Consider the following 15,202-nt stretch of genomic DNA (forward strand, 5'->3'; position numbering starts at 1 on the left):
GGGAGGAGTGGTTGTCATGCCGGCAGAGCGGACGAAGGGGAGGGGCAGAGATCAGGGATCAAGGAGAGAGAGAGAGAGAGAGAGAGAGAGGGATGGGCCGGCTGGCTCGTGTTACAGCACCGTGGCTAGGCTTGGGTGTAATCTTAACCCTGTACTCACATACGCAGATTACGCACACACACACACACACACACACACACACACACACCATAGGAGCAAGTGAGCAAGCCTGTAGCAGTGCAGCGGGAACCCTCATGAGCAAACAACTTCAGAAGAACTCGGCAGCAAACTGCGCTTGGTCCATCCGCGTGTCAGGCTTCAGGGTGGAAGCAGCAGGTGAAAGCGGTGCTCCCATGCACACACACAAACTACTGCTTGCTCGTCAGTCACCATGATGGACTGATAAGAGACCTGCCAGCGCTTGGATTTATTTATTTATTCATTTTGCACCTTCAATCTACTTGGAATGCCTCTTCAATGGATCTGATGATGGAAGATGGACTCATTGAAGCCGCTCGATCCACCTTCTAGACACTGTAGACATTGGAGAAGAAAGTGAGGAGAGCAACCTGTGCTGGAGTTGGATATCATTCCTCGGAAACTCCGCCCTGTGATGTCAACTTGGCGTCTTAAAACAAACAAACACACACACCAACGAGGCGCACTGTTTCAGACCTACTGGGATTTGTGACAGGAGGTCTCCCTGAGTGCGTGGATGTGTGTGCGTAACCTCATCGGGCTGGGAATAAACCCAGGGACGCACCTCACACCTCCTAGCTTAGTGGTCTTACAGCCTGTAAGTGTGTCAGCTGGTGTATGCAAACGACCGTTGATAAAATGCTCGGGGACACACTCTGTCATGAAAAAGACGCAACCGTTGACTTGTTCTGACTGAAACAGAACGTGATTAGGAATACTCTTCAGCCTCTCACACACCCTGAGGAATATCCCAACACTAACTGTGTTTGTGTGTGGTGGTGGAAAGGATGTGTGATTTTCCAGTTTGCCAGATTGGTTAATTACTACGTTGGATTCAGGATTCACGCCCGGGGTTTGGGAGCACTCTGCACACAAAGGAAAGTCAGAGGAGAGTAGAGGAGTTGTAGCGGCATTTGGCTCATGACAGACGGATGAAGTCAGAGAGAGCGAGAGTGGATATCTGGAGTCTGCCCGGGGTCAGAGCCATGACCTGTGGAACAAGAGAAGAAGAGATGATGAGGCCTAGAACTGAACTTCCTCTAGGAACTGGTTTGATGCTGAACATGGACGTCTGAGACCTTTTGTATTAGATGTAGATGTGTATTGCACTTTGCTCCTTTCCATTTGGAAACTATCACTGCTGCTGTTGTTGACATCTTGAAGTGCACTTCCCTTCAGTGCAGATTGTCAGAGGGGGTTCATTGTAAACGGTCAATTTCAAAGGATTGATTATTCTACGCTAATAATTAAGACATTGGATTGTTCAGATTTATCAGACTGCCATAACTCCGGGGTTTCCTCGCCTTCATCTCCCATCTCCCGCTCCTCATCCTCCGGGCGAGGATGAGGGGGGAGCGGAGCTCCGGTTCCTTCCGCAAGGAGAAACCGGCGGCAGCGGGGGGGCTGTCGAGGGCCCTCAGTTGGCTCAACGTCTCCACCCTCTCCCGACAGACCAGCCGCATTTTCCGCAGCCAAGGCGAGCTCCACACGCACGGACGCCACGTGCACTCGCGCTCGCACACCCACCTGCCGCATGCCGCGGAGAGGGACGAGGATGAGGACGACGACGACAGTTGGGTTTACAAGCCCCAGCACCGGCACCGGCACCGAAGAGGTGAGACCAGAGAGAGAGAGATGGATGATCATGAACGGATGGCTTGGGAGATGTCAGCTGAGGGGAATGGTTTTGTGAGATGGATGACAGGCAGAATGAATCACTGGAACTTTTAGCTTTCAATCAGTCTGTTCTCAGGGATTTTACCAGCTGCTGTATATGCCCGCTCAAACTCACTGCTGTATTTAAGTACACATTGTTGACACGTATGCGCTGACTAATCACAGAGTTCTGCCTCTGCTCAAATGAGTTGATTTACATTTCTGTGTGTGTCTCTCTCTCTCTCTCTCTCTCTCTCTCTCTCTCTCTCTCTCTCTCTCTCTCTCTCTCTCTCTCTCTCTCTCTCTCTCTCTCTCTCTCAGTCAGGAGGAAGCCAGTGAATGACTTGTGTACATGTGCAGACAAAGGCCCTTTTTTTTATGGCCCTTTGATTTCCCGACATTTACATGTCCCTGGCACTTCCTGTCTGAGGGGGGGGGCATGGGTTGGTGCAGGGGGGTTCGAGGGTCAAAGGGCACTTTGTGTGTGTGTTAGGTAAACAAAAGACGCGTCGGGCCGGAAGCAGGTGATGTCAGGAGTATGGTGATGTCACAGACTGGTGGCGATGCGAGCGCCTGGTTCGGTGCCAGGGAGAGAGCTTGTGTGTGTGTGTGTCTGTGTGTGTCTCTGTGTGTGTATCCTTCATTGTACATTCAGACCAGAGGCTGCAGATGCAGTAGAATGGACTCATACCGCGTAGAAAGAAGCCATAGTTGATTAAAACATTTTGTTTGTTGTAGCAAGGACATCCTAACTGAGGTAAGAATGCCACCTAGTACTTCAGTGGTGTGGAGTTTCCACAATCCTGATTAAGCTTATTATTTATTTAACAGGTAATTTGTGTGTGTGTGTGTGTGTGTGTGTGTGTGTGTGTGTGTGTGTGTGTGTGTGTGTGTGTGTGTGTGTGTGTGTGTGTGTGTGACTGTGTGTGTGTGTGTGACTGTGTGTGTGACTGTGTGCGTGCGAGTGAGTGTGTCTGGATGCAAATGTGCACAAATGTGTGTCAGGTGCATTTGGTGCACATAGATGTCCAGTGTGATGTCCAGTGTGTATCAGGTCAACCGGTCAATTAGCTATTGGGGTCATTGGTTGTAACTCTAGCCTACTGTATAGACGTAGCCATTGGTTGCTTGTAACTCTAGCCTACTGTGTAGAGTAGACATAACCAGTGGATGGAAGACACGACACCAGTGCTACACTATTGTCTCACAGCGTGCTCCATTTAAAACTAGTTTGTCATGCAAATCTCCACTCACTCCAAATATTTCATTTGAATTTACTCAAATTACATTGGCCCAAGGGAAGAATTGAAGGTGAGCTATTCAGTTTAGGTAGTCTACTGCCTACAAACGTGTGTTTGTCTGAGGTTTTGACTTTGTTTGTGATGCATGTATATGTGTGTATTGTCATTTGCCTGTATTCACCTTCCTAAGGGAATCTCAGGGTGTAGCTTATAACTGTAATTCTATAGCATGTGTGTGACTGCGTGGAGACATGAGGAGAGCGGGTGGTGTTACCTCATCATAAGCAGCCATTTTGGACCCTGCTGGTCTGGAACACGAGGCTTTAAGACTTCACTTCCAGCAACTGTTGTTGTTGTCTGTCCATGTGCCGTTCAGTTCACATCTCTCAATCCCTTCCCCAGTCACTCGCTCACCTCTGAACCTGCTCGGAGTCGTTCCTAAAACAGCTCTGGGCGCTACATGACTTGGATGTTTTGAAGTCCTGCCATTTTTTCGTACTACAGAGCCCAAAGGTTAGAAGCTGAAGTTAAGTGGAGTTGAAAGGGTCGCCATTTTGTAGTGTCATCGTTAAGTGGACCTTGGTGTGTAATGACCTGAACTGTCTAGATTTATATTTTGTTATTACCTGTCATTGTGACACAATTTGTGTATGTTCTGTATTCAAAAGACATTCTTCTAGAAAGATTTTGAGGGATCTTTAGTACACAAACATGAGTGAGTATAAGAAGATCATCCAACTACCTGTCCATGTTTGTTCCTACAAACCTATTATTTCATGTACTCTTTGGTGCATAGTATTAAAACATCTCTAAGTAATCAGAGTGCGAGTGTTCATTGATTATCATCCATCACTGACAATCACCCTTAATTTAATGGTCGATTAGGTTTGACCTGCCCAATTGAAGATTCAGTATATTCTTAATTAATCAATGTTGGTCAATGAACTTTATTCTCAAAGGAGGGAAAAGGAGAAATGTGTATTGATTGGCAGGATAATAGCAGACAACAGGGGACATATACACATTAGAAGATTACAACGTACTACACACACTAAGAGCAGCTCTATTGACTTGAATGAAATGAAAACTTACTCTAGCCTGTGTCTCTCTACTCTTTCTTATTTTCATGCTGTCAGATACGCTCAGACATATCTTTTTATAGGCTGTCCGTGTCTGGAGACAGTGTCAGGGACAGGTCATCCACACACACACACACACACACACACACACACACACACACACACACACACACACACACACACACACACACACACACACACACACACACACACACACACATTAACACATTGATACTAACACTCAAATACCCATATCCCACAGAGGAAGCAGTCTATACAACCTAACGTATTTATAACAGCTGGATCCCTGTTCTATGCCTGCCAAAGACCCATTACAAGACACATAGGCGGCCGAGCACCATGCCTGTGTGTAACTAAATATAGCCCATAATAAGCAGTTTCAGTCCCGCAGCTGCTTAACTGGCAATTTTGACGCAGTCGCTGAGGTGACCAGTTGGATGTTTGCCTCAGTTGTCAAGGTAACGGTGCGTGAGCACTTCCTGGTACAGTTTCACTTTGCTATTGGGAAGGCACTGAACCTGTGAGGTACTAGGGCTGCAACCGTTGATTATTTACCAATGATACTAATGAAGGCTCTGTTCACAGTGGTTCTCAAACTTTCAAATTTCAAGGACCCCCAAAACTCTCAGAGTTACACTTGTAAGGGGCCATTTGGAACTCCCTCAAGAAACCATGAGGGTCCCTGGACCCCAATTTGAGAGCCACTGGTGCATAGAGCCTATTGAGACCACTGTTTGGAACCAAAAGGTCTGCTGGGACCAGGTATCATTTGTTGCACTTAATTGGAGTTTGTTCTTCAGCCGAAAGAATTTGCATTGGACTGAAGGTGATGATTATAAATACTTGTGAAATGATCTGCCATCTGCATGTTTTTGACAGGGCAGCAAATACATTGAATGGTCTCTAATTAGTAAGTCACATGGCCTGTAGATGGTGACAGTGAGCCAACAGCTAGAAGGTGGTGATCCCCCCCCCATCCAAGTCTGTCCATTCACTTCTTTAACAACAAGCCTTTATTCCATCACTGCTATTATCTCTACAGCTTTCCATCTACCATTTCCTCTAGGTCTGCAAACACTATTGATTATTTTCTTAGCGATTATTCTGTCAATTACTTTATCAATTAATCGAATATTCGAGAACCGCATTTTTTTAAATATTTATATATATCACAGAATCAATTAGCTTTATTTTTTACTTCGGTCTTATGCAAAAATAGCGAAAACTCACAAGTTCTTGTGAGTTTGTAGCTCAGCTATTTTCGCTATTTCTTTGAATTTTCTTTTGAAATATATTGAAACCTTTCGCCTATAATGACATGCCGCCATGATTATTTTTCATAATCTATTAAATCGATTAGTTTGATCAACTGTTGCACCCCAATTTCCTCTACCCCAGTAACCCCACCCCTAGCTCCAAAGGCCACGCTTGATCAATTTCCAAAATCAAGCCTATTGATTAGCCAATAGCCACCGGGTTTACACTTACTGACTGAATCAATCAAGGAGTGGACATGCTGACTCCTGCGGTAGGCAGTGTCAAAAAAAGATTGGACAGCCAGGCTCCAAACAGCCATCTAAATCCCCTTTAGACCTCTATCTGCTGTGGGACCTGGGGAATGAGGCTGGTGGGAGCTGTGCCAGATCAATCCTCATCCTGCCTGTGGTAGCTGAGAACCTGGACGTAGCCCTTTTTCACTCACTCACTAAGGAAAATTCCTAATGTAAATGAAGCAGGCTTTTCTGATTAATTTCTGTTGCTGGCAAGTATGAGTATTGAGTAAACCATTTGAGATGATAGATTTGAGATGCTTGTATGCTAGCCAGGTTTTTCTCTCTCTCTCTCTCTCTCTCTCTCTCTCTCTCTCTCTCTCTCTCTCTCTCTCTCCCTCCCTGTCTCTCACCCCCACCCCCCACCCCCCCATCTCTGTAGTTTTTTTCTATCCGCATTCAATACTGTATTTACGGTAACAACATTGACCATGAGTATTAACCATGTGTGGTTGACCAATTGCACAATGGCCAACACAGGATTGGGTCCTATTATGAAATGTTATTATAGTCTTTATGGTTTTAGGCTGTATGAGGGTTTTGGGGCCATAATTGTCTGTGGCTGTGTGTGAGATGCTTAGCGGATTAAGATGGAACCACACTGTTGCGTAAGTGTCTATTTGGACCATCTCTTTGGTTTTTAACTGGCAATGGTTTCTCATTCTCACACGCACACATGCTCTCTCTCTCTCTCTCTCTCTCTCTCTCTCTCTCTCTCTCTCTCTCTCTCTCTCTCTCTCTCTCTCTCTCTCTCTCTCTCTCTCTCTCTCTCTCTCTCTCTCTCTCTCTCTCTCTCTCTCTCTCTCTCTCTCTCTCTCTCTCTCTCACACACACATCATTATCAACATCACCATGTACTTAGCGTGTAATTCCAGATTAACAGATGATAATTGTCTGTATGGGGAAATGTGCAGTATTTCGACTCATTAAAAGACACATGGAATTCTGCTGATGTGGCCTAGAGCCCATGGTGTACATACACTGATGCACACACATATACAGAGCACATATGGGCCTAATGCGCCACATCTTATAAGATACAGTATATAATGCAGATTGTCATTGTCATACATACTCATACTCTATAGCAGACATGTCCAAAGTCTGGCCCGGGGGCCACGAGTCATTGAAGTTTCGGAGTGTTTTGAAATTAACCTAGGAAGATAAGCTATTTGTCAGTAGAAAGTTTAAGGGCTCCCAACTGCTTGTTCCTTTTGTCTCATTCTCAAGATGTGAAAGAAAGGCTATTTTTTATTTTTGTACAGACATTTTTCCACACATGCAGTACTTAGGTTTGGCTACTCTGCCATTTGAACAAATGACAATTTCTTGGACTGTAAAGATAATAGCAATGCAGTGCATGCATGCATGTGAAAAAGGGCTGGAAAGAGGCTGAATTGTTTTTGTTTTGTTCACAGCACAGATGAGTGGCTTAGATTTGACTACACTGCCAACAAAGACTATTGACATTGCACTGTAGTTAAATACAATTGCTGTAATGTAGTGTATTTGTATGAGACTTTGTTGTGGTCCAAAGGTACAACATGACAGGAGATGCAGTTGGCCTTAAGGTATTTTCAAATGTGACCGCCTTTGAAAAAGGTTGGACACCCTGATGTATGATATGTTGTCAGTAATCACCAATCTCTCTCTTTCTCTCTATGTGCTGACTATCCTGACATTGACATCATAATCCAGGTAAGTCACCCCACTTTCTCTCCATAACTTCCTCTCCCTATCTTGGACCAGCCTCTTATCATCACTGCTACTGACTAAAACCTCTCCTGAAAGCCTATCACAGATCACCTTCTTGTTTTAACCCACCCTTCTCATTTAAGAGCATTACCACCCCAGCAAAAACTGAAGTCCTTTTTCCGCTACAAGCTGCTCGTCTGATTTACACAACCGGCCACACCCCAGAACACTAGCTACTTTATTGTCCGCTATCCTATTACCTTTGCAGCAGGCCTATGGGATGTAATACCTGAACGCCCTGATACTAGATATCATATATTTCCTGCCCCAACTGTCTTACAGAACATAATCTTAAAGCCCTTCACTTTTTAATGCAAAAAAATGGTTAAAGCCCCCCTCTTCAAGAGTCTTAACTCATTGAGTGCCATTGATGCGTTTCACGTGTTTTACCGCTATGGCTATGGCGCAACGTGCCAATGGCGTGTTTGACGTGTTTTAAAAAAAAAAAAAAAAAAAAAACATGCTCAGAACCCAAGATATCATTTGCAGCTCCATCCACTCCTTGTTTAACTTATAACTGAAAAAGGCTGTATCTCGCTTCCTAAGCACTTTTTTTTTTACTTTGAAAAAATCTCTGGCACTGGGACAACATAGCCAGAAATAATTCTGGCACTCGGTGAGTTAAAAAGTTGATGCCCCTACTTTTGAGGACCAATCCAATTTCGCCTCTGTTTTATCACAAGGACGGCCTGTTTAAGTCACAAGTCCACCAATTCGTAACAATGCTCCAAAAACAAAAGACAACACCGTCTAAAGTTCTTAGGTCTGTTATCAATCTTATCAGCGCTGAGCTCTACCCAGAAGTACAGTATTTCACTTTGTACTGAACTGGAAGTGTGACAGGATGTACTGTACATTCAACCCCGTGAGGTTCTGACTGATGTTCAATATAACGATACTTTCTTTGTTTGGAGTTGCAGAACAGGGCCTTTGATTTGATACAATGAGCCTTTAGATTGTCTTTCATCAATAGCCAGAGACTCGAGTTGTATTTTATAGAGCGTTGACGACAGTCTCCTTGAATGCCTCCTATAAGGCTTCTAATCTAGTAGTCTTTATTTTCATTTTCCTGTCCTCCTTACAGCAGTGATCTAAAAGTGATGGGGTCAGAAATAAATTCATCCCGGCTTTGACCGCTTTCTGTTGGAGAAAGCAGTGATTAGGTTTTGTCTCTATAGAGAAAAGATTGAGGCATCCCCTTTGTGACTGAGGTTTTCATCTTGTAGGACAGTGCCCATTTTGAATGAAACAGCAATTTAGGTAGTTGCCTGGTGACGTAAAATTTTATTGTCTGGTTAGGTGGGCTATTCTGGGGTGGTGTGTGTGCATTTTAATTGTCAATTACTTCCAGGGTTGTGTTTTTGTGGCTTTCTCATTTCATATAACGTGTCCTTGTGGAAGAGCTCACATACGTACACGCACATAGACACTCACAGACACACACATGCTGTAGTCACCCGGTAATTGACAGCATCTGGTCGTGGCAGACGTGCCATAGCCTGCAACCCGCACCGGGGTGGGATTAACACATGAAACACACACAAACACACACACACACACTGCCTCACTCATTTTATGAGCTTGAACATTATGCACACATACTGTACATGCACACACTGACACACACATAACCTCACTATAGTTTCTCCAAACAGAGTTTAAAATGCTCACATTACAGCAAGCGCCACACTTTTGATTTGTACTACCATCACATAAGGCTTTCACACAACTTTGCTGAGTCCTGTGGTATTTGGTCTAAAGGAAGCATTGATTTCTCCTCTTATTGAACCGTTAGGAGAGTTTCAGACACCTCACCCCTGCCAAAAGTATTTGAAAACATGCCTAGCCATCAGTTGCTAATAAATATGTCACAGTATCATCAAACCTACGAACCTGCAAAACAACTTTGCCTCATTTGTGTACAGCAAGCACTGTAGTCGTTATGAGAACAGCCATCAGCTTCTGAACGAGGCTGTGTTACCCAACACAATTTATTAGTCGTAAATTACATAGTTTCAACTCTCACAGGGTTGGGTGGGTGGTTTAAACTCTCAGCTGTCAGTAGCTAGTTTTTGCTGTGTAAGAGAAAGCCATTACAGAGCCTCATTGGAAATCGATGGCCATTCTCATTAAGTGTTCCACTCGAAAGCAAGCCAAACTTTGTGTTGACCCACTTGGGACCCACTCTCCGTTTTGTCATCATCTTTGTTTTTGTCACTTTACAGGTCCAATAGACAAGAATGTTACAGATATTATTATGAATACTTAATTCAACAGTTAACCTACATCCTATCCCTCTGAACTTTGCAATTGTCTGCTGTCTATTAGGAGACGTATGAAAAGACACCATTAAGACCATTTCTACCTTCCCAACAGGACTCTTTACTACTGTATGTCAAGCTTGTTTTGACTCAAGCCAGCCTCTCATTACTGTTACCACAGTCAGCGAACGAGACAGTAATACTGTGTCTCATGTTGACCGTGCTGGATGATCTGGCCAGCGTGGCCAGTTTGGGATGCTCCGAGCCCGTGCCGGCTTCCGATAACAAACGGTTGAGTCTGGGGGATTAAGCGATTATATTTGATCAGGGCACAATGGGTCGGCCGCAGGCCGGGGGCCCCCTGCCTCGTTCTGAACTGCTGACTGCCCAACTTCACTACAATCACAATCCCTACACAGGCTTACACGCCCTGTGTCTATGTGTGTGTGTGTGTGTGTGTGTGTGTGTGTGTGTGTGTGTGTGTGTGTGTGTGGGCACATTTGCATGCCCATGCAAGTGAGTTAGTTTTTTGCCCTGTCCCCCCAATGGGCCTAATAGGCCTGTGTTTTATGTGCACTTTCATGTAATGTATGTGTAATTGTGTATGTGTGTTTATCTGTTTACGGATTTGTTTGTCTGCAGACATTTAGGCTATACGTGCACTCCCCTGGGAAAGGGTCAATAATACATGCATTAAGAAGGCGGGTGACAGCAGCTTTGTGAGTCAGCCAGGCTGGGCTTCTGTCTTCCCTACTTCTTAAAGGAGGACGGGGGAGACAGGGGGGGGGGCTGGTAGAGAAAGAGAGAGAGAGGAGGAAGACTGGAGGGAGGAGGGTTAGTAGGGGCTTTGCCAAGCAGTTTCCTCCAGCCCACACATTGGCTAGCTGCCACTCGCGGAGCGTGTGCGTGTGTGTGTTAGAGCAAGGGGGACACAGAGAGAGAGATGGGGCGAGAAGCAGGGAGAGAGAGACGTGTAAGTGTCAGGGTCCATGTATGAGTCCTGCAGGAGAACGGCGTGGAGTGAGAGGGAAAGAAACAAGAGAGAGGAGAAGAAGGTAGAAGAAGAGAAGACGGAGGGAGTGCTTGGTGGTCAGTATCGGACAGCTCACTGTGGATATACACTACATATGAGGAAGTAAAGGAAGAGACATGTTCTGTCTGAAAGGTAAGTGTGTTTGCCCCTGTGTGTGTGTGTGTGTGTGTGTGTGTGTGTGTGTGTGTGTGTGTGTGTGTGTGTGTGTGTGTGTGTGTGTGTGTGTGTGTGTGTGTGTGTGTGTGTGTGTGTGTGTGTGTGTGTGTGTGTGTGTGTGTGTGTGTGTGTTTTAACCCTAATGGAGGCGTGGGACTTTTCCTGCAGACTCTCTGAGACAAAGGCAAGTTTTCAAGTCCATCACTCTCCTCCACATGGAAAATCATCTTTGTGGCCACTTCCTGTACACTAGATCCTTCCTCCTTCCTCTTTCTGTAGTTCTTCTTAGTGGATGACATGCCCTTTGTTCTATTTTTGTTCTTTATCTCCCCCTCTCTACTACTCATTTCAGGTCTTTTGACCTTTTCTGCCCACTCTCCTTCTGCTTGTTTTCAAATGTAATTTCATCTCTTGGCAGTTGCTGTCTGTCTATCTGTTATGAAGGGGACAGAATGGGGACTTGAACTGGTGGCTAATCATTTTGAAGTTCTTCAATGTGCAACTTAATAGAATGGGTTTGCTCCCTCAGACTGGACCATGTTTTTTTTTTGTTTTTTTTTACCAGAGTAGAGAGAGTGAGAGTGAGAGTGTGTGTGTGTGTGTGTGTGTGTGTGTGTGTGTGTGTGTGTGTGTGTGTGTGTGTGTGTGTGTGTGTGTGTGTGTGTGTGTGTGTGTGAGAGTGTGTGTGTGTGTGTGTGTGTGTGTGTGTGTGTGTGTGTGTGTGTGTGTGTGTGTGTGTGTGTGTGTGTGTGTGTGTGTGTGTGTGTGTGTGTGTGTCACACAGAAGCAGCTGGAAAGGCAGCAGTTGCTGTGCTTCTTTGCTGTTGTTTCCTGCAGAGTGTTGCCATATGTTGGCCATTATTTGGCTGAACCGTGAGACAGAGAGAAATAGAAAATCTTGTTTGTTTGGCTCGTCTTAACTATTAGGATTTGACCTCTCTCTCTCTCTCTCTCTCGCTCTCTCGCTCTCTCTCTCTCTCTCTTTCGCATTTTCACTCACTATCACAGACACGGCTGGGAACACATAATGACTGCACTATTAGGAATGGATGAAGCAGACACATTGATTTGGCAGGCTGCATTTATGATTCAACATACAGGAGAAACAATAACACTAGTGTCAAACCACCTTTTGATCACAGTGTTACATCATTCATATCAGACTTGTTCCCCTTAGTGGAAAGTAGAGCCAGACCGAACCGCCATTATTTCGTCTCTGTCCGCGTGGAAACCTCATGTCCAAAACTGTTACTTTTCAGGATTCAAATTCTACAAAGGCAAAAGTAGCAGATCGAGTGTGCTACTTTTGATACTTTAGTGTGATGCTGTAGTATGATCAAGTAGGACGTTAATTTACGAAAAAACACAAAAAGTTAAAATATGGAGATTAGGGGTTTCTGCCCGACAGTTACAATATACTCTTCTGATGACATTGGTATCAGCAGTCATGCAGCCTGTGTCCTGCGTTGCGACGCATTGTTGAAGAAGCTCTATAGAAGTGACATGTTTTGTGTGTGTGTGTGTGTGGGGGGGGGGGGGGGGTGCGCAACGTTGTAAGAATGATGTGAACTCTGCTTAGTTGTAGGAATGATGTGTTCCCTTATAATTGTATTTGAACTCTGCTTAAATGAAGGGGAGGACATCATGAAATAAAGTGGAGAATGAACTTAATTAAAGAAATACACTGACGGTTTGGTATGTCAGCTTTTTGATCAGCCCGCCTTTGTGTGACAAGAAAATTGGTACCAGCACACACCATCTGTTTCGTGGATGGCTCAGGCTAGTGTCACCTCGGAAATGAGGAAATCTGCTGTAGATATATGACTTTGAGTCATGAAATCGTGTGAGCTCAACATATTGTTGCTGCTGCTGTAACCAGTGTTTAGTTTGGAACAATTTGTGGGCAAAACTGAGTTCATCCAGTTTTGGAAAGTACCTCAAGGAAAGAAGGTACAATCAGTGTCCTTGGCATTGTCTTGCCTGTAGTACTCATTTACCAATTTTCTTAACAACGCCACAAGGTTTGCATTTGTAACATGAGACGTAAGTAGTAAGCATTCATCTATGTAAAATGCAGCTATTTTGACATGTAGCTCATACAATATTCTATACATGCATTGTCTTAAAGCTGTAGTATAGAGACACTGTAGTATAGACACTGTAGTATAGACAATTTTAACTGCAAGTTCAAATTGGTATCACACAACGAGGCCAACTAACAGAACAGTGAGGGCCCCCTGTGGGCTATCTGACTGGGATGACATCCGCTGTGAGGGTTGCCAGTTTCAGAAACCAGATTGGTTTTGGGGCGAGCTTGTTCCACCTCAAATTTGACTTTTCCTGTAAGCAGCTGAGGTGTGGAAAATGCAACATAGCTGACCCATGTTATCAAATGTACTAATAAGCTCCAATCAAATTAACATATTGCTGAGAATGTATCTAATCTCCCCATTGTGAAATCAAATGACAGCTCGGTTTGTGTTAAATATGGAGGAGCACGTTTTTGGCTCTGCCAACACTTAAGTTCGATTAGTCAGGATTAGTTTTCCTGACAATTGTATTGCCTTTTTTGCCAAGTACTTAACACATACCTCTGCTTTTAAGTTACCCATCCCAACCTTTAGGACCAGTGAGCAGTAGGGATGCACATTTAAAATAAGTCCTTGATTCATGTTAAAATATTAATAATCCATTATCTTTAAGGTAAATTACATATAGCGTCAATACAAATGCAAACAATACTTTTCCTGACTCGGGTTCATGCACAAGTTTCCTTTTCACCCTCAATCAAAATGAATTAGACCAAAATATCTACAACAAATTAACCTTTGGGCGCAGTTAATAATTGGAGCTTTCAACTCACCAACCAATAGGCAAGGCATGAGGAATGCCAGTCGGGCTTTACTGAAATGAAAACGGCATATTCTTCAGGAGGACCCAAATCATGGGCGAAGCAATATTTCAACCGATGCATTTTAGTTTAATTTGTCTACAAACATGAATATGCTGCCAGTGAGTACCTGGATCTTACCCGCTCCATCTGGTGGACAATAGAAATAAATCCTCAAAAAATGATAAGTGACCCAAAATGGTTTGATCGTTAACCTTGATCGTGATGAGTGTGAATGAAGAATAATCCGTTATTGCCTAATCATGTGTACATCTCTTGTTGGCCGAGATTACCTGGTGCCTGGAGACTGCAGATGTGTTGATGGTGGCCAGTCATCTCCTCAGGGGCAGATGATGAGGGCAGATGTCGCCGAGGAATGCCTTTCTGTGTAACTGCATTGTGAAGCCATACGGATTAGCAGAGACAAGTTTCATGTGTAATTGGGTTGTACTGTCAGAGCTTATAAGGCAGGTTTAATGTTAGAAGGGTGTTTAGTCTGGTCTATAGCAGCGCGGTATCCTTTCACAGCAGGGAGTCTTGTCTTGTATGCGATTATGTACGCCTGTGTTGTGTTACGCAGGCGTGCGCTGGAAGGTATGATTTTGAGCATGTGTCTTTATTTCCAGTGCCTGTGTTCATTCTTACTATGAAATACTTTATATAGACAGACAGCCTGTGTGTGTGTGTGTGTGTGTGTGTGTGTGTGTGTGTGTGTGTGTGTGTGTGTGTGTGTGTGTGTGTGTGTGTGTGTGTGTGTGTGTGTGTGTGTGTGTGTGTGTGTGTGTGTGTGTGTGTGTGTGTGTGTGTGTGTGTGTGTGTGTGCGCGTGCGTGCGTGCGTGGCTGCGTGCACTGCAGGCACATATGCGTGTGAACTGAATTTCAGGAATGTATGTGCGAGAGTTCCAGAAAGTTCTTGGGAGAGCCTGGGTTAACCGTGTTAGATTTGGACCAGGGGGCAGTGACCTACATAGCTCTATGTCTAAAACCTATATTTAACCCACGCTCTGCCATGGTGTTATACACTGGATGCTCACAGCCTACACTTACATTGTAACCACTGGCCGGCGGACGGTAGAGCCCACATTTATGTCCACTGGACATTAAACTGTCCATTAAAGTTGTTAATTGGTTCAGGGCTTTTGCATAGCCGAGAGTTTATGGAAACTCTGGTGGAACTTGACCACACAATGATGCTTATTCATGTTGGTTAATGTGACGCAAATCATACTTCAGGCATACTGCTTATTGTCAGACATGATAAATAAATACTAAGCACGGCGGCTTGTTTTTCCAGCCCCGCTTTTAGCTTCTGCCCCTGTTAACCCTTCTGATCTTGTAAAGAAGACAGTGGCTCCGGTGTC

The 15,202-nt window shown here is 44.4% G+C and overlaps 1 protein-coding gene across 5 annotated transcripts in view; it reads left to right on the forward strand.

Annotated features, from left to right (window-relative positions):
- The window catches only part of nhsl1b (NHS-like 1b), a 126,237-nt gene that overhangs the window by 53,467 nt on the left and 57,568 nt on the right, over positions 1 to 15,202 (forward strand). Inside the window, exon 1 of one of the 5 annotated variants that reach the window (XM_084081748.1) lies at positions 217 to 1,813. The exons of 3 other annotated variants lie outside the window; for them this stretch is intronic. In XM_084081748.1, the coding sequence (XP_083937874.1) occupies positions 1,543 to 1,813 (271 nt within the window). In that variant the 5' untranslated portion in view covers positions 217 to 1,542. Of the gene's footprint in view, positions 1 to 216; positions 1,814 to 10,796; positions 10,927 to 15,202 lie in introns of those variants that run through there. One more of the 5 variants, XM_084081751.1, reaches the window with a different exon arrangement.

The sequence above is a fragment of the Gymnoscopelus microlampas genome (genome assembly GCF_963454915.1).
Source record: "Gymnoscopelus microlampas genome assembly, chromosome: 16".
Taxonomy (NCBI): Eukaryota; Metazoa; Chordata; class Actinopteri; order Myctophiformes; family Myctophidae; genus Gymnoscopelus; species Gymnoscopelus microlampas.